At 41.5% G+C, this 18689-nt stretch overlaps 1 protein-coding gene across 2 annotated transcripts in view; it reads right to left on the bottom strand.

Moving 5' to 3' along the window:
* Nucleotides 1-18689, bottom strand: part of KMT2A (lysine methyltransferase 2A) — a 73716-nt gene that overhangs the window by 19247 nt on the left and 35780 nt on the right. Inside the window, exons 12-26 of one of the 2 annotated variants that reach the window (XM_075279875.1) lie at nucleotides 17936-18031; nucleotides 16339-16459; nucleotides 11975-12088; nucleotides 11518-11702; nucleotides 9791-9964; nucleotides 9244-9354; nucleotides 8828-8901; nucleotides 7859-8049; nucleotides 5516-5616; nucleotides 4725-4862; nucleotides 4417-4575; nucleotides 3442-3559; nucleotides 2977-3055; nucleotides 1412-1578; nucleotides 43-219 (exon numbers count right to left, since the gene is read on the bottom strand). In XM_075279875.1, the coding sequence (XP_075135976.1) occupies nucleotides 43-219; nucleotides 1412-1578; nucleotides 2977-3055; nucleotides 3442-3559; nucleotides 4417-4575; nucleotides 4725-4862; nucleotides 5516-5616; nucleotides 7859-8049; nucleotides 8828-8901; nucleotides 9244-9354; nucleotides 9791-9964; nucleotides 11518-11702; nucleotides 11975-12088; nucleotides 16339-16459; nucleotides 17936-18031 (2005 nt within the window). The remainder of the gene's footprint in view (nucleotides 1-42; nucleotides 220-1411; nucleotides 1579-2976; nucleotides 3056-3441; nucleotides 3560-4416; nucleotides 4576-4724; nucleotides 4863-5515; nucleotides 5617-7858; nucleotides 8050-8827; nucleotides 8902-9243; nucleotides 9355-9790; nucleotides 9965-11517; nucleotides 11703-11974; nucleotides 12089-16338; nucleotides 16460-17935; nucleotides 18032-18689) is intronic. The other variant, XM_075279874.1, reaches the window with a different exon arrangement.

Raw genomic sequence — 18689 nt, 5'->3', positions numbered from 1 at the left:
CCGGCCTACTGCCCTTAACCATACTAACACCAAGTCAAATACCTGCTGATGGAAGTGGACGAGGTCCAGGAAAACGCTGATTAAGTGAATATCTGTGTGTGCGGGCCCTTCCCAAAGCAGACGGTCGGGAAGTAGCCCAGGTGCTGGAAGCTGAAGAAAGAAGCTCTGGAGAAGGGAGACCAATAGTATCTACAGGTTTTACACTCTGAGTGCTAGGCTCTAAAAAAAACAAAACAAAAAAACAAAAGATATGTTTAGATAAAGCGGTCATAGTTCTATTGGTTGTTAGTACAAACCATCAACAAACTTGGGTGACAAACCCGCACTACCTTAAACAAGTTCCCATAATGCATGCCAACCGATTTGCCTATAGCAAAGTCCAGTCCAGTGCCCAATGTAAAGACTCCATGCACCAGAATGTAAATTAGTAAAAAGCTAAAAGGGTTTTTTCTACTAATACTTTATTCCTTACAGACAGGATATAGGATAAGTGTGACTGCTGGCTGTCCAATTCCAACTCCCGGGGATCCCGGGTCTCTCATGTAAACCAAGCAGTAATGTGTGAGTGAGACAACTAATATATTCACCTTTATGGGACAGGATCACAGAAACCATGAGAATGGGGATCACTAAGTTCCACATGTGTATGGAGCAATAGTGCGCATGCGCAGTTACTGGACTACTCACTTTGAGAGGAATGATTGAACTCTTTCCTTGGCCATCTCCATCAGTCCATAGGAATAAATTGAGCAGTAACTGCACATGCACAATACTGCTCCATACATATAGGGGATTTAAAGTTCCACGTTCTCGTTATGTTACTAACAGAGAATAAGTGTTAATGGTAAAAACTAGAGATGAGCTAGTAGTATTCGATCGAATACCTCGCCGCCATAGGAATGCGTGTAATCGGCTGAACACCAAGGGGTTAAACACTTCGAATATTCAATGCGATTAACCCCTTGGTGTTCGGCCGATTACACACATTCCTATGCCAACAAGGTTGAATACTATTCGCTCATCACTAGTAAAAACCCTTTTCAGTCCAAATACTTCATCAGCAATAGGTGGTGCAAGAGTTCTGAAGCCCAATTGTGAAGACAGCTGTGACCTACAAAACAAACTATGAAAATGGTGTAGAGATGGAACCAAGACTCCAAAAAATGGGGGGAGGTGCCAACAGGTGACATATTCAGGTCTAGTCATCAATAATAAAGAATCCACAAAGTGCTCATTCAACCAATGCTTCAAGATGTCTTTAGTTAAGCTCCAGGCTAAAAAGGACTTGACATATTAGCAGTTACATGCACATGGCCAGAGATGGATGATTGAACGTTCACAAACCCATCACTTATTCACTTTAATCTATGATGGATCAGTTTCAGTTGCCACTATATCTCCTGAGATTTACCTTGTATATCATCACGTGGTGGACTGTGAACAATAGTGCGGTTATCTTCGTGATGCACAGTGCTGTTGATACCAATCTCTGTAGGAGGTGGTCGACACTCCAGGATTTTACATGTATACACACATCTCTTCCGGGCATCTGTTGTACTCCAGTATACTCGAGAACATCTACACAGACAAGGAGAGGAAAGTACTGTAACATGACATAACTACAGAAAGCAAGGCCTGAATGAACAACCAGCAAAGGAGTTTGGGGTGATATTCAATGACAAGATTGTCACATCCATGTTCATCTCAGAGCATTCAGCATCCCACGAACAGATCCAAACAGTATGGTGGATTGCCACTGTGTTGGCTACCGTCTTGGCAGAACAGCAAGCTGCTTCCAGAGAGGCCTTGCACAGGTACTCGAAAGCGCTCTGGGAGACGAAAAGCTGGTTGTTCCGGGGGAAGTATCTAGACCCAACTTTGGTGGATGCACATTGCTTCAATGAAACTGAGTAATATCATATAAAGGAGCAACACTGCTATTGACATATTGGTACAATAAACCACTGGCCCATAAGGGCATACTGGTGGTTTAGTGACCCAAGTTTGCCTGACAAGTCCCCTTTAACAATAGCTTTCAAACTCTTAAAGAAGGATTTTAAATGCTTATCTAAGAGCAGAAAATGATATAACAAACAAATAACCCATATTTTCCAAGCCATTGGTCCAGACCCGCCACTGTCACATTGGAGCAATGACTGGGCAAACACTGGTCTCAGTGGTGATGCTTTCAGGTCACCACATATGACGACAACTGACAATATCAGCCACAGGACCTATGGGGACTATCAAAGCTAGAGGGAATTTTTTTTTTTTTTTTTTTTTAATCAAGTGCAACCCTGAAGGGTGATTTATAATGGTGCAAAAGCAAAGACCTGTTAAAGTTACATCAGTGGTAAAGGGTTGATAACTGAAGATCTACAAGCACAACAAACCACAGTATCGAGTACTTTGCAACAATACTCTGTGACTTTTATATTAACTTGCAGGCCGTTTGGAAGAGGACGAATTCACTGACATGCTAGTATTCAGCAATGAGACTACCTTTTACCTAAGGGGTAAAGTCAATCGCCACATGAGGAACTCTATGCAATGAGCAGTCGCAATGTCTACTTCTTTTTGTTGAGGATAATGTCATGGCCACTCCTACATCAACATGTTAAAGGAAGGTCATCCAAACGTAGTCTATCAGCAGGATAATACACCTTCACATTTCCATTTGCGTGTTCACTGACAGTTGAATAATACTCAACCAGAAAGGTGGATCGTCGTCTGCACCAGAAACTATTCACCAATAGTGGGCTGATCTCCATGACTGTCAGACCTAACACCATGCACCTTTTTTGTGTGGGGCTACTACCAATGACTCTGTCCCCCAACTAAGGCTGGACATCGAGGCTATAACTTTTCACCATTCATATTGAATCCCCCTGTATGTCACAGTGATGTGCAGGCAAGATGCATCAGCGAGTTAAACTAGTTTACATTATGTACATGGCAAAGAAAACCAACACATACTGATAGCCAACAGGAAAAAGCTTCTCCTCACAGTCTGATAAGTCACTGAGAATGCCAAGACAATCTACAGTCATGGAACCTGTAAGAAGAAAAACAAAAAAGGTAAAAGTTTTCTTCTCCTTTCACATCTAAAGCTAAAATCAGAAATGTTAACTCATGAGCAAATGTTATGAAATAAATCAAAATGTACAAAATGTTTATCATAGTTAATGAAAAGACATAAAACTTTAGCAGAAAATATGGTGGGCGATCAATAACCTATGGATTATATAAGTGGTGGAAGAAGCACAGACTGGGAAACCACAGATAACACACTAGGCCAACATGCCATACTCGGCACATGCCATACACACCATAGCTGTGTAAACCGCACTAAAATAAGTGCTGTAAGTCTGTTAACTAGAGAGCGACAGCCTCCCATTTATACCGTATTATTTTCACCCGACTATGCTTTTAACCTCTCACCTATCATCATGTGTATATTATCTGGTTCTAGACCATTCAGGAATTTTCTGCGCAAATTAATTCCTTCAAAGTCCACAACCACCCTTCTGAGAACCTCGAAGTTGTTGTCAGATACAACCTGGAAAGAAAAGCAGAAAATAGTGTCTGTGTTCAGGGTGAGTAAACAATGGACTATACAATACATTAATCTGAAATGTGAGAGCACTATCTGCAGCGCTATCCTTGTATTTCACTGGGATGTATTTTTAAAACTTCAAGATCGAGGGACATTTTTGCATCAAAAGTCTGAATTATTAGGTTGGGAAGTCTGAGGACAGGGCAATGAAATATTATCAGTTTGTGATTTGTGGGGGTCCAATACCAGAACAAATCGGCTGTTCTAAAAGTGTCCAAGTCCTGTAAGCTAGTGCAGCAGATGGAAAGCATGTGCAGGCTACCATTATTCAATTAACTAGGGTTCCGGGGGCCACTCCTGTTAGGCCCCGTTCTCACGGAGTAACACGCCACTCATTCTGAAACGTAAACACTTGTCAGAGTGAGCACTGTAAAACAGAATCCCATTGACTTCAATGGGTGCAATCTTGCGCACGCTACACATTGAAATCAAAGGGAGGCTTTTTAACCCATTGATTTCAATGTGTAGCGCGCGTAAGACGGCACCCATTGAAGTGAATGGGATTCTGTTTTACAGCGCTCACTCTGACACGTGTTTAAGTGTCCGAATGAGCGGCACATTACTCCGTGTTAACTGAGCATTACTTGAACAGAGGCAGCCTGTATGTGCTCCCCCTGTCTATTGCAACCGCTTCTAGCACCAGGAGACTGCCAGAACAGCTGATCTGTGAGGGGCCAGGTATTCGACCCCTACAGATCACATATTAATGACCTATCCTGTGGATAGGTTATCAGTATGAAATCACCATGTTGGGCCTTTAAATGTTGTCCATTTCCAATAAAACCCATGAACATACTCACCTCCCCCTTGATCAGGTCTCTGTGCTTCTGACAGTAAACTTTCTTATCCTCTAGAAAGACACAGTTCTTATTCCTCGAGCACATGAAGTGGTAGTTACTTGTGCATGATGTTAGGCAGCAGCCCACTGTGGCGCCTAATTTCTGGCAGTGCTCACACCTCTGGAGACACAGACAGAACACAAATATGATAACATGCAAGATGGACAGCAAGGAGAAAACTTTCCAAACTTTTTTTTTTATGAATAGGTCCTGTAAAACTTTATAGTGCGGAGCATTAGTGCCCCACACTGTCTTATTCCCTAGCTTACCAGCTGCTTCCCTCTGATCACTGCCATGTGCACATTTTTAAGGGAGCCGTCATCGTCCTCAAACACCTCTGCTGACCACAAAGCACAGTTAATGTGTGTCCACTCATCCTGACCAATGTACAGAAGACGTCCAGCATCCTGTAATGGTGAAAGGTGAAAGAATGAATGAACTACTGAGAGTGAAAGGTTCATTTCTAATTTTAAAAGAGCACATGGATAGAAAAGAAGTATGTGACATCACATCTTTTTGCAAATGCCAAAATAATGTCCTTTTGTCATAAGCTAGAAGCACCACAATCTCTCTCTCCCCCCCCCCCCCCCACTACACAGGAAAAAGTAGCCTGCTACACTTTCCAACAGTGAGATATTACTAGGAGTAAAGTCTCAGTAGCAGTTTTTGGGGGACAGTCACATGACCGGACAATACACTGAGCCTGAATATGCATGGACCATCAGTACCCCCACTGAGGCCATAAATGTTTTACCCCTAGAAAACCCCTCTGAAGAGACACTATCAACAAAGAAATGGCAGCTTCTCTGAAGACATCATTTACTAGCTAAACAGATGAATTAGATGATCCTTTCTAACAGCACATGTTCTTCTTATCTGGTGCCCAGTATACATGAGGTGCATCAGTCATCCCCCTCTACTTTATCTTCTGGTCTTGTGCAACTCACCATTATATTTCAACGTAAAACAAGAATTGGATTTTAAGGTTTTCAGCATTACTAGAGTAAATAGTTATGCATAGGAAGGAAACCGTGTATAACCCAGCCTGTTAGGTACTTACATTGGCATTGTCATCGCCATACTTCAGACACAGGGCACACTGACGATTATCCTCCACACCAGGCGGAGGCGGCAGATCTGCATTCTCATCCCTGCTGTGATCTAAAATTATTGGAAGATAGGTTATAAGTTAGAAGCTCCACTTAAACCACAATCCTTAGACTCTACAAAAATCAATCGACTTATCGCCACAAAATACCAGAACGTTTGAACGACTCTTTCAGAAAGATTATTCTTCTTCTATGGCTGATTTATCTCTAAATTTAATATTCTTATTTAAAACGGGTTAACAAGGTTGCGTTAGGAAAAGCCCCGCACCGATCACCTGTTCTGGCTACCATACAGAGGACTATGCCCGAAGCATTTCTCGGTGTACACTGGTTGAGTTGAGGAAGTGATGGCTCTGCTCCTATTCACTTCATAAAGAGCAGAGAAGCAGTAGTAAGACATGGTTGGTACACATCTCCTGTATAGCTTTTGACACTTGGAGGCAGCCAGAACAGCTGATCAATGTTTGGTCCGTAAACAGAACCCCACCTATTCGAGACTGGCAGCAAAGTTATAAGTAAGTTTATGAGGCAATCCAAAGTAACAATGTGACATTTTGGGCACCAACAGACCTTTTCAAACCAACTATAACAATCAGTTAAAGGCGACAATTCCCTTTTTAACAGAGAATACTAAAATAGACAGATAAGGCTGGGTTTACATCGGCATCGGAGTCTTTGCACAAAATCAGTTTCTGTGATCAATCGAAAAATTTAAAAATGATTAGAACAGATTGTTAAAAAAAAAAAAACAACAAACGCACACACAAAACCCCAACACATTCATTTCCACCATGTATCCGCTCTATTGCATAGACAGAAGTCGGACTTGCAGCATGTTTGCTCCAAAAATGGACACAAACTGACAGTTTAGATAGATACCCATTGACTGATAAAAAATAAAAAACAAATAAAACAAAGATTATGGTATGTGCTGAGTAATCATTTGAGTCGTTTTTTTTTTTTACATTTATTTTTAAAGAGTGCGCTGCAACAGTGTCACAGCGGTCATTGCAATACTATAAATTGTTAAATGCTATATAAAAGGTAACTAGTAGTGTAAATTATAATAAATAAATGTAAAACATAATTTCTTCTGGCAATGATCTTCTATGTGTTACAATCCACCATAGCAAAAAACTAGGAATCCAAGATCACACTGCAATAGCTAATGGCTCATAGAAGATGTATGCGCCAATAATCAAAAATAGCAAAACTTATCCAACACTGATAATTATATGCACATGGTCATAAGAGGATAATCGTACAGGGGTAACAACAGAAAACATGCTGCTGGATGAATATGTACTGGTCTATAGGTAATGGGTCCTGAAAGGGAATAGATGTCCGAAAATAGTACGGCCCTACCAAACAGCAGCAGGGGTACACTTCTGTATATTTCTGTACCGAACTGTATATATTATGACAAGTTTTGGCATTGTTGCTGTTAACCAAATCATTTTCAAGATAGAAATTTGAGTAAAAGATGCACGTCACTCCACTTGTAGCTGGGTAGGTATCCACCTGGTAGAACAATATAAACCTGGCACTCCAAGGCACTTAATGTGAATACAGTTCTTTTATTGATTATTTATGCAAGCAATCCAACCAATACGTGACGTTTCAGTTGCCACCATGCAACATTCTTAGACACTATACAAAAGGATAAACAACAAGTGTTTACAACGGTATCAACAGTAGTCAGAGAAACCACAATCACATAGGTACACGTGATATGTTTCTTCTACTTTTTCACATCAAGTGCATTGGGATTACCAGGGTTACCTTTTATATTCTATATACAGTTGTATAAAGGATATGGGCTTAAAGTGCAGACTCTCAGCTTTAATTTGAGGGTATTAGATTGTTATACCTTTATTCTCAGATAGTTTGAAAAAGTTATATTAGTGGCCACAATGTCACACCTTTACGCTATATTGTCTCAAACTTAATAGCATAGGTTACGTTTTCGATATTTACTTAGAACATTACATGGAGTGGGATCCTATCCAGGCACCCTCCTCTAATTTATAGTACCATGCTTAAAACTATCCAGAGCATTGGTCATTGCCTAGGGGCCTGAGAAAACCCCTTTTAACATTAGAACAACAGGCACAAATTTACAAATTTTGTCTAATATTTAGGCAGTATAACCTTACGTCAGACAGTCTAAAAATATGCTAACTTGGGTGGCTTCCTTTGTGTCAAAAGTATGGCACACCTTACAGTACACTGTGTTCTTTCTAGGCCATGCCACTTTCGGCACACCACTTGTTCAGCTTTCCAAGTTTACAAACCTGTTGCTGGTGGAGTAGACTGTTGTGCGGGTGGCGGGGACTCTGGATCACCTGGAGATTTGAGTTTTGGAGCAGGAATAATTTTCTTCATGAGTGGAGGCTGGACAGCCAGGCTATTCTCCCTCTCCTGCCACTGGGCATAGTTGTGGTCCAGGGATGGTGGCAGTACTGCATTTGGTAACATGCTGCTACTGTAAAGAAAAATTATCAATTTCAATGCAACAAATTCACTGTATGTGCCACTAGTCAGATGTCAAGTCATATATTCCCTAATAAACTCATGTTGAATCTCTCCAGTTGGGACAGGGTTTCGGGGACTGCCATTTTGGAGATGGACGTATGTCCCAGAGACAGAACTCTATCAGACAATTACGGCATATGAGTTGGATGCCACATATGTGTCCAATGTGTGGGAATACAGTTCTGAATTTGGGGGAGGGGTTAAACTAGTAATGTTGGGAGTCCCACCAAACTGCCCAATACCAGTTTTGGTACTTATATGTGAGAGTTTTGTAGGGAATCATTTGAGTCCACTGCATCGACATGCCAAAAAGTGTATAAAGATGGATGTGGCGTGTCTATATATCCTCTGATATTAGGCTGAGGAGACATGTTTGAGGATTTTTGGAAACTGGAAGAGCAAGAATCTAACAACGAGTGGACAGGTCCAATAAACATGCCAGAAACCTGTTACTAAAACAGCAAATTCCCGGACACAAGGTGGACTAATCCCTACCCATTGTACGAAGGCAGACCAGATATGTCTGATAAATTATAACTGTATTACTGTACGGTATATTAATAGTGACCCCGTAAGGTATTGAAGCATCATCTAATATTGGGATTAGCTCCTTCCATCTATGCTAAACCTTTAAAGGTAAACCTGTGACCCTTCAAAGTAACAGATGGGTACAGACAGTCAAACCCAGCACCGTTAAACATTTTATATATCAGGCAGACAAAACTTACTTGCTAGCAACCTTATTTGGTTCCCAAAATCTGGATTTCTTTACACTGAACCATGGAAAAACACGCTCCATTTGCTAGAGAAAAATAAAGACACAAAATATCAAGAAGAAGCCAGAAATCACAACCATTGGCCCAGTGAAGAAGAAAGCTAACTAATATGGTCATCAGTAAGACAATGCTATCTAATGAATTACTGAATATATTCTAAGTGCTGATCTCCATTAAATCAACGGAAATATGGAAAGAGGTCATCTTAGTGAGCCCACCCCTCTAGCATGCTAGTATGCAGTTGAAAGGGAGTTAAAAGGAGCCTTTGCAGCATTGTTCTTCTGCACTTTTTATGTCATAAAATCACAGAGGAAACATAGGAGATAACAATAAGTAACCAGAAAACCCCTTTTGAGAACTTTCCTCACCTTTGTGAAAAATGATTTCACCATACTGTTGGCTTTCTTGAGTTCTGGCTGACCTCCATCTGCATTCATAGCTGCCTGGATGATCCTCACTATGTCGTCACTCATTTCCAACTGCAAAGAAGAAATAGCTGAAATAAATCTACTTAAAAGCAATTATTAAAAGAGAGGAGCGTGCTGACATTTAGGAGTGAGCTACAATAGCACGACATGTCCACTAGTCAGTGTATGAGCAGTCTGCCAACAACAACTCATAGGTTGGGTACAATCTTTTATGAAAAGTTAAACAATGAGGTGCAACACATATCCTTACATAATGTCTCATAACGGATAGAGGTTCTTTCCCTCCTCGCTTCATTTATCATACAACGATTAGATGTTCAGTAATGCTACTTAGATGGGACTCAGGAATACATTTTCCACTTTATAGTAACCTAGTCTATGCCATCCAGGAGTGATTTTTGCCTCCTTGTTTGCAAGTATAAAAGCTTGAACTTTGAAAACTTTTTCAACCCATTTAACTAGAACTATGAACTATCACTCAACTTACCACAGAAGTGTACTTTCCAAGATCCATCTTCCTCTTCACCCCCTCCATGTCAAGAGGAAGCTGCTCATCTTGCTTGCCAACTTGAATAAGAACAGGAGGATCAGGACCCTCAGGAGAGCTTCGGGAAGGCATGTTCTCTTCTGGCTCAGGGTTTAAGTCAGGAGGTTTTGCTGACTGGGTACCAAAAAGAAAATGTACTTTTTTTTTTTTTAATTCACTTTACATCAGTTGTAAACAATAGGTATGCTTATCCAAAAAATTAACATTTAGAAACCAAATTTTATTTTAAAGTGAACTTGGTAGGTGGTTTCTGACACCCAATGAGTAGGATATTATAGAGCAGGAGATATGGGATATATAGGTTTATATGATAGAGGAGAGAAGCTGAGCTCTGTGATATACAGGTTTATATGACAGGGGAGAGAAGCTGAGCTCTGTGATATATAGGGTTATATGATAGAGGAGAGAAGCTGAGCTCTGTGATATATAGGGTTATATGATAAGGGAGAGAAGCTGAGCTCTGTGATATATAAGGTTATATGATAGAGGAGAGAAGAGGAGCTATGTGATATATAGGTTTATACTATAGAGAGAAGCTGAGCTCTGTAATATATAGGGTTATATGATAGATGGAGAGAAGCTGAGCTCTGTGATATATAGGATTATATTATAGAGAGAGCTGAGCTGTGATATATAGGGTTATATGATAGAGGAGAGAAGCTGAGCTCTGTGATATATAGGGTTATATGATAGAGGAGAGAAGCTGAGCTCTGTGATCTATAGGGTTATATGATAAGGGAGAGAAGCTGAGCTCTGTGATATATAAGGTTATATGATAGAGGAGAGAAGAGGAGCTATGTGATATATAGGTTTATACTATAGAGAGAAGCTGAGCTCTGTAATATATAGGGTTATATGATAGATGGAGAGAAGCTGAGCCCTGTGATATAAAGGGTTATATTATAGAGAGAGAAGCTGAGCTGCGATATATAGGATTATATGCTAGAGGAGAGAAGCTGAGCTCTGAGGTACATAGGGTTATATGATAGAGGGAGAGAAGCTGAGCTCTCTGATATATAGGGTTATAAGATAGAGGAGAGAAGCTGAGCTCTGTGATATATAGGGTTATAGGATAGAGGAGAGAAGCTGAGCTCAGTGATATATAGGGTTATAGGATAGAGGAGAGAAGCTGAGCTCTGTGATATATAGGGTTATAGGATAGAGGAGAGAAGCTGAGCTCTGTGATATATAGGGTTATAGGATAGAGAAGAGAAGCTGAGCTCTGTGATATGTAGGGTTATATTATAGAGAGAGAAGCTGAGCTGCGATATATAGGATTATATGCTAGAGGAGAGAAGCTGAGCTCTGTGAAATATAGGTTTATATTATAGAGAAGAGAAGCTGAGCTCTGTAATATATTGAGAGGTTTTATGATGGAGGGAAAAAGCTGAGCTGTAGGACACAGAGGATTATATGATTTTGCGGAGGATTACTGAGTGAAATGCAGAGAAAAATCTGAAAGGACTACTAGACGGAAAGTCCTGTGGTGGTGGAAAATCTGCCATGTAACTGTTCTGTGCGGACATACACTTACAGATCTTTATTCAAAAAACAAAAAAGGCAATGTTAGTAAGTGATGTACTTGAAAGTCTTAGAAGTGATTTTCACCCTGAGCACTCTACACTGCTAGGAAATAGTATCATACACAGCTAGACATCTTGTCTCACCTGTCTGTAACGCAGAAGATGGCTAGAGGTGCGAGAATTCAGCAGAGCGGTTAGTACATATTTAAGAGAAGCCTGTAACTCGTTGGTCAGTGCCAGCCTCCACTCCGCAGGGTGGTGATCAGTGCAGTTTATACATGTGTAGGCCACACTTTCCGGCAAATTTGAGAGGATCTCATACATTTCATCTGAAGGAAACACAACATGCGTGTTAATACACATCAACTAGGCCTTAGAAGGTAACCATAGACACAATTAGCAGTCGCTGCGAGAAATCACTTTAAATGTGTCACAGTGTGCAGGGTTATGCACATACGAGAAGACGATGCATCCCTCACATTACTGTCTTTCCTCATCTACTATCCAAGGGAGAGAATCTAGACGACATAACTGAGCATACTGAACAGAAAAATCAGAATTCACATCACAAGTTCCCTCAAGTGATATCCTGGACACTCACCAGTCAGGCTTTCACATTTGGAATGGACCCATCGATCACACTTTCCGCACTGCATCATCTTACTCTCATAATCATCATCATCATAGCACTTATTACACAGAGGGCAGAAGTTCCCTAAAACAAAAAACAAAAGAGGAGGTATGGACATATTGCTTCTGCAAGTAGTACAATGAACTGAATATCAACTCTAACTGCATCCCTTCCCTTATAGGACATAAGCAGGCGCTAGATTCTAAAATGCATGATATTATATAGCAGTTAGGTGCAAAAAGATGTTTGTATAGAATTACAAAAAAAAAAAAAAAGAATGTACCGTATATACTCGAGTATAAGCCAACCCGAATATAAGCCGACCCCCCTAATTTTACCACAAAAAAACTGGGAAAACTTATTGACTCGAGTATAAGCCTAGGGGGGAAATGCAGCAGCTGCTGGAAAATTTAAAAAATTAAAATGGCCGAGTTCTTGGGTGCAGTAGATACTGGGGAAGGGGAGGGGGTGTTTTGGTTGTCTGTCTGCCCCTTCCCTGAGCTTGAGGACTGGGTTTTTTAACCCCAGTTGGAATTCAGCCTGGCTGAATATAGGGTATCTGCAGTGCTCCTATTAACCCCTTCCCGACGGAATAGGAGTACTGCAGATCCCCTATATTCAGTAGACCGGGCACTTTCAGACACAGGGATATCTAATGTGTATGTGTGTCACAGTCATTTTCTACTTTGAGGGCAGGTTCACACTAGCGCCCAATCTCCGTTATGCATAACGGTTTCGCCATGGGCAGCAGAAGACGCTCACCAACAGACACTGAATGTCGGTTTCTGTCCTCTCCTGACAGAAAACGGAAACCTGCATAACTGAGATCAGGTGCTGGTGTGAACCCGCCTTTATAAGAATTATAGGGAAAGGAGTGATTTAGAACTTTTATTTATTTATTTTTTTATTATATATATATATATTTTTTTTTAAACTTTTTTTTTTTTTTTTTTTTTTTACAATTTTTTTAGTCCCCCTTGGGGGATTTGAACCTGCAGTCATTTGATTGCAAGTCCCATAGACAGCAATACAAGTGTATTGCCGTCTATGGGAGATTCTCTACATTACTATTACGGCTGATCATAGACCAGCCGTAATAGTAATATAGCGATGACAGGCCTGGGAGCCTTCACTAGGCTCCCGGCTGTCGTCGGAACAGGTCGGCTACTGCGAGCTCGCTGCGCAGGAGCCGGCCTGCATCTTTAAAGGTATGGGGCAGGCCTAAGGGGGAGGACATCTCCGGAGGGGGGAGGACATCTCTGGAGGGCACCTCCGCTGTAACGCTTACAGCAGAGATGCCATAGCTTATGCCTACAATCAGAGATCGCAGGCATAAGCTTCAGCATCTCTGTTGTAAGCGTTACAGCGGAGGTGCCGGTTTCTATGGCGACCGCTCTGCAGAGCGGCGCCATTACACTTACATACCCGGCATCCGGACCTGGCATCCAGACGGGGCGGGTGCCGGGGCCCAAAGCATCGCCGCGCTCCTAGCAGGAGCGCGGCGATGCTTTACATTAAGAGCTGCAGAAGTACTTACGGTACTTCTGCTAGCAGGCCAGGAAGCAGCCACACGCCGGGTGCGGGCCTGAGCTTACGTGGCCACGTCACCCGGCGTGTGATGGAGTGGTGGGGGGGCGGGGTCTGCTATCCTGGCCTGTTAGCAGAAAATTACCGTAATGACCTGAATATAAGCCGAGGAGCACTTTTTCAGCACAAAAACTGTGCTGAAAAACTCGGCTTATACTCGAGTATATACGGTAATTCTGATGTAGAAATTGTGCAATTCTTTACTATGGGCATAGTCGGATATTGTAGCTCGACCCCATCAACCTGAATGGATGCGCTTCCAAATGCAGACCATGGTCAGAAGCAGAAGGGTTTCTGAAATAAAATCCAATCCTTTATTTCTATTCCTGTACAATGTAGAATCCACAACCTGGAGATCAGATCCTCAACTTCGTAGCAGTTACAAACTAAAATTACATTTTGAGATAATCTACGACAAACTGTATTGTTCTAAGTGAGCTATGGGCAGATTATATTAAAACCCCCCGAGGCTGACTCTACAAATGGGAATATAGGACTGGCTTTATACCAGAAAACTAGCAAATAAAAGTTACTAGTTTATTCACAAAACTGTGCAACATTTGGCTGTTTAGCTTTTCTCTCAAGTCATCTCTAGTCAATATTTAGCAGGACAAGGCAGGGCCTCCCACAGCCTGACAGATTCACTATAACTTCAGAAACTGGTGTCATTTAGTGTAAGTGAGTGAGGTTTCAGCAGACACCATCCCCTTACAGTGCAAAATATTCATGAACATGGCATGCCCTGCCCGTTGTGGATTTCTGACACAGATTATACCCACTGCAGTGAGAGAAATCTGAGGCAACATCAAACTCTGTATATAAAACATTTTGATTTGGATGCAGGTTTTGGTCCAGATTTCCAGGCTGGGTGAACAGCATTTTTAAGTCATGAGTGTGAGCCAAATGATACACCTCACTCCCAATAGATTTAAAAAATTAGATTTAAAAAAGATCAAAAATGAAATACAACTAAATGTATAATTTATTTATTTATTTTTTTCCGAAATGATTAAATAGCAAATTTAAAAGTCATAAAATATAAAGCTGCTAAAATTTCTTCTTCACTAGTTAAAGGAGTTGTCCAGACACTTGAAATTTGCTGCAGCTGGACTTGGGGATTTTGGGACTGGTTCCATCTTCAGGACATGTGATCAGAACCAGACCCATCCCCTAAGTGGCTCCACCCCCTCTTAATTATATGTGCAAACAGGAGACGAGGGTGGCGGCGGAACTAGCCAGGGGATAGTTGCTGGTTCCAGTCCCAATCAGATTACCCAGAGTTGAGAGCAGTCCAAAACCCATAGGTCTCAGCTGCCACCAATGCAAGTTTATTTCATGTCTCTGGACAACCCTATGACCACTTACCAGAAAAGAATTGTAAAAGTTCCTATGGGTATGGTAGACTCATGGGTAAGAAACTTCTATTTTATATTAAGCTCATAGTTCTGATTTGACCGACTGTATCATCACCGGTACGAGGCAGATCTTCCTCTGACGGCACAAAGTCCTGTCTGCTGATCATATGAATTACAAATCTGGTGCCAAATAGCTAATGCTGGGTTCACACCAGCGTTCGGCACTCAGTTGTCAGGTTTCCTGACAACTTTTCCATGAAACTTGTCATGCAGAGTCCGGCCGTGAGCGTTTTATGCTCTCCGCAGCGAAAACGTTTGTTTTTTTCTAACCGTACAGAATACTGCATGTCCGACTCTGTGTCTGGTTTAAAGAAAACGGTTTCGCTGCGGAGAGCATAAAACGCTCACCGGCACTCATGGCCGGACACTTTTCAAACCCATTCAAATGATTGGGTTTGAAAGATGCCGGCAGGTTTCCGTCTCCTGTCCAGTTTTGTGCAGGAAACGGAAACCTGCAGAACGGAGTCCCGGGCGCAGATGTGAACGAGATGGCAGGGCTAGCAAGGGAGCAACAGTGAGCACTGCCATACACCTTTTATATGACTCCCCACTATCTCATTCAACAGGCCACTAACCACAGAGTTCTGTTATACTTCTACTAGTCACCCCCCCCCTTCCATGTGATGGTTAGCGCTACCCCTTTAGTCTAAAAGGGGCAAGACATTCTAGAAAGTAACCCATGTGACCAGCAGATGGATGCCATGCCGTTACAGGAAGCTGTGCTTTGCTCCTGTGACATGCCACAGTTAGTTGTGCCAGAGAGGCTGCTGTGGGTAAGAAACTTCTATCCTACCCATATGATCTCTTACAATGTGTTTTTTTTTGTAAGAGGGGAACCTCCATAAAGGGTTCCAGTCAGGACTTTGATACTGCCCAGTCTTGAAGGCAGCATGCAGTGGTGTGAGATATGAGGACTGTTGCCCTGTGATTTTCCTGCAGTCACAAAAAACACACATTTAATAGTTCCAGCACACAACTGTTAAACTGTGTTTCAACTACTCCAGCATGTAACTAGACAAGGAGTCGGATGAATTCCGGACATACAGGCTACCCACCTTCCGATAGTAATTGACAGTTTTCTCCCCATGCACAGTGAGTAGAGAGAAATCTGTCAATGAGAACACAACAGCCTCCTCATCCACAGCTCTAGCAGTGGGAGTCAACAGAATACACAGACTACACATGATGAATGCTTAAAACCCCCAGTGCTACTGGCCACATGTCTGACACTATTGCATGCCACCCTCATATGCCGACAGGTTCCATTTAAATGTAATTTGTGCTACAAGCTGGTTTCATTCTACTTCAAAAGGCAATAACCCAGGATCTTACCTTTAGCAAATAGTTTGGCACAGTCATGGCACAATGAGAAATCATGCGACCACTGTGCATCCCAGCCTTTACCAGGTGTAGTGGACCCGCAACTCTTACATCTGACACATTTAGTGCAGATCTGGAGGTAGAAAATTACATCCAGGGAGAAAGTTAATCATTTCAAGCAGTAATGATCGGCTACATAAAGCCTAATAGATGGCAAACAATATGAAATAACCCAGGGTAATACATCTTCACCTGTCTGGTAAAAAAAGAACCGGCTACATTGGAATTGAAGTGTCAATATAAAGATGGCACATGACAAAAAAAAAAACAACAAAAAACTATGCATTAATAAAAAATAATGAGTATAGTAATAATAATAGTAAAATAACTGCTAAAGGGCTTTTCTAGTGAGAATTTGTAGTAGAAGGCACAATAGGCTAAAAGTTTTAAAGGCATTACCCCACTGACACCTCTCCGATGCCTTACTAGCACTGTTGCCATCTTCTTCTGCCCAGTTCTGACTCAATAAACAGGAATTACACTGGCTGAGGCAGATCACCAATGTGGCCAGTGGTTGGCTGAGCAGGAACACCAGCTGTGTCAGGATGTGGCCAGAAAGTAGAGACCAGCAGGGATGCCATAAACAATAAAAAGGCAACGGAGCAGTGAGGTGTGTGATGCTTTTTTCTGCTCTTTGCTACCAAATGTTATCGCACTGGAAGAGTCCTCTTATGTCTAGATACATCTTTGTAATCATATATTATTGTTCAAAAGCCTCTAAACCAGGGGTAGGCAACCTTCAGGACTCCAGCTGTTGTAAAAGTACAACTCCCAGCATGCATACTTACTCTGCTGTTCTTGGAACTCTCATGGAAGTGAATGGAGCATGTTGGGAGTTTTATTTTCACATCAGCTGGTGAGCCAAAGGTTGCTGACCCCTACTCTAAATAACTACTTATTGAACAGCCTTGATTCGAAAGGTTTTGTGTCTACAGCTCCTAGATCTAGAAGTCTCCTTGGTTGCAGGCACACCCTATGTGATCTGAATATTCATGCTCCTTTCTACCGTCTCCTACTTCTCACTAGCTTACAAACAGTAATTTAATAAAAAGTAAGAGACCAATAGTGGCAAGGTAGATGCAGACATGAATCTATAACCACAGGTCTACATAGAAGCTGTAGACTAAATGGTAAAATATTGGTAATCAAGACTATCTACAAAGCTGCTCCATTTCTCATTTGAGACGCTTTGGAGCAATATTGGTTGCATAGCCTTTAGGTCCTAAAGTTTTCAATGATTCTACTCTGTGGTTACACATGCACTACAGTCACCGATTCATTTATTATTATTGTGTGTGTTAAAACTGCACTGAATGGTACGCCTACTCAAAGCAAAGGGATAAGGAACCCCAATTTATTTGCAGCGCACTGTGGCAATATGGAGTGGTGCAAACTAATTTCACAGTGTAATGCTTTATGATTAATATGTGGTAGGAGAGTAACCATTACATGTCACGGTCACATACTGCAGTAGGAACTACAGATGGCATGTAAATGAGCTTCTGGTACAAACAGTGGAAGTAAAAATAATTGTAAAAAAATCACTCACCCAGACTCTCTTTTTCTTTGTGGGTTTTGTGGGGTAATTTGGTCCCAGGCACTCTGGGTGATAGCTGTTACGGCACTTGTTACACTCCAGTAACTGCTATAGACACAACCAGCAGCCGAAGAAAAAAAAAAACATGAGAAAAAAAACAAATACAAAAAAAAAAAAAAGCATAGAATTGTGAAACGGTAAAGATGTAAGACATGGCAGGTATTCATTCAGTGTTTGAAAGGTTGAGCACTTGAGGAACTGGGTTGCTCTATAAAAGGATAAACCGACTTACTGCTAAAGCTATTTCAAGATAAAAGTTATCACAGTATTTTACAGCAGAGCTATAAAACTCAGAAGTGACTACTGAACAAGGAATTGGATGAAAAGGGCAATAACCTGATGCCAGCAATGAAGACAAAGCGGCATTTATTGCAGACTGATCTCTAATTCGTGCCCTGTACCTGTTCATATGGTTGAGTAGCAAAAGGGCATTATTGTTTTGGTAGGTCGTGTCACAAGTGATAAACGGCTGCGTGGCTGGCGATAATTCAACCTATTGGGTGCACTAGGCTGAAAAACTGCAGCACTACGTTGACTAAAAGCCATATTTCACTTTTCGTTGACCTGTGAGCTTGTAAAGCCTTAGGATAAATTTAAACCGTAATACGTTACAGAGACAGATGCTGCAAAATCTGGCTACAGCCCGTGGCTGACAGATCCTGAGGATTTTTAACAGGACCCAACTTTAAGCAGATACAGATAAAAT

This window comes from Leptodactylus fuscus, chromosome 6 (genome assembly GCF_031893055.1).
Source record: "Leptodactylus fuscus isolate aLepFus1 chromosome 6, aLepFus1.hap2, whole genome shotgun sequence".
Taxonomy (NCBI): Eukaryota; Metazoa; Chordata; class Amphibia; order Anura; family Leptodactylidae; genus Leptodactylus; species Leptodactylus fuscus.
Note: the sequence above shows the minus strand (reverse complement) of the source record. Positions and strands in the feature narration are given on the sequence as shown.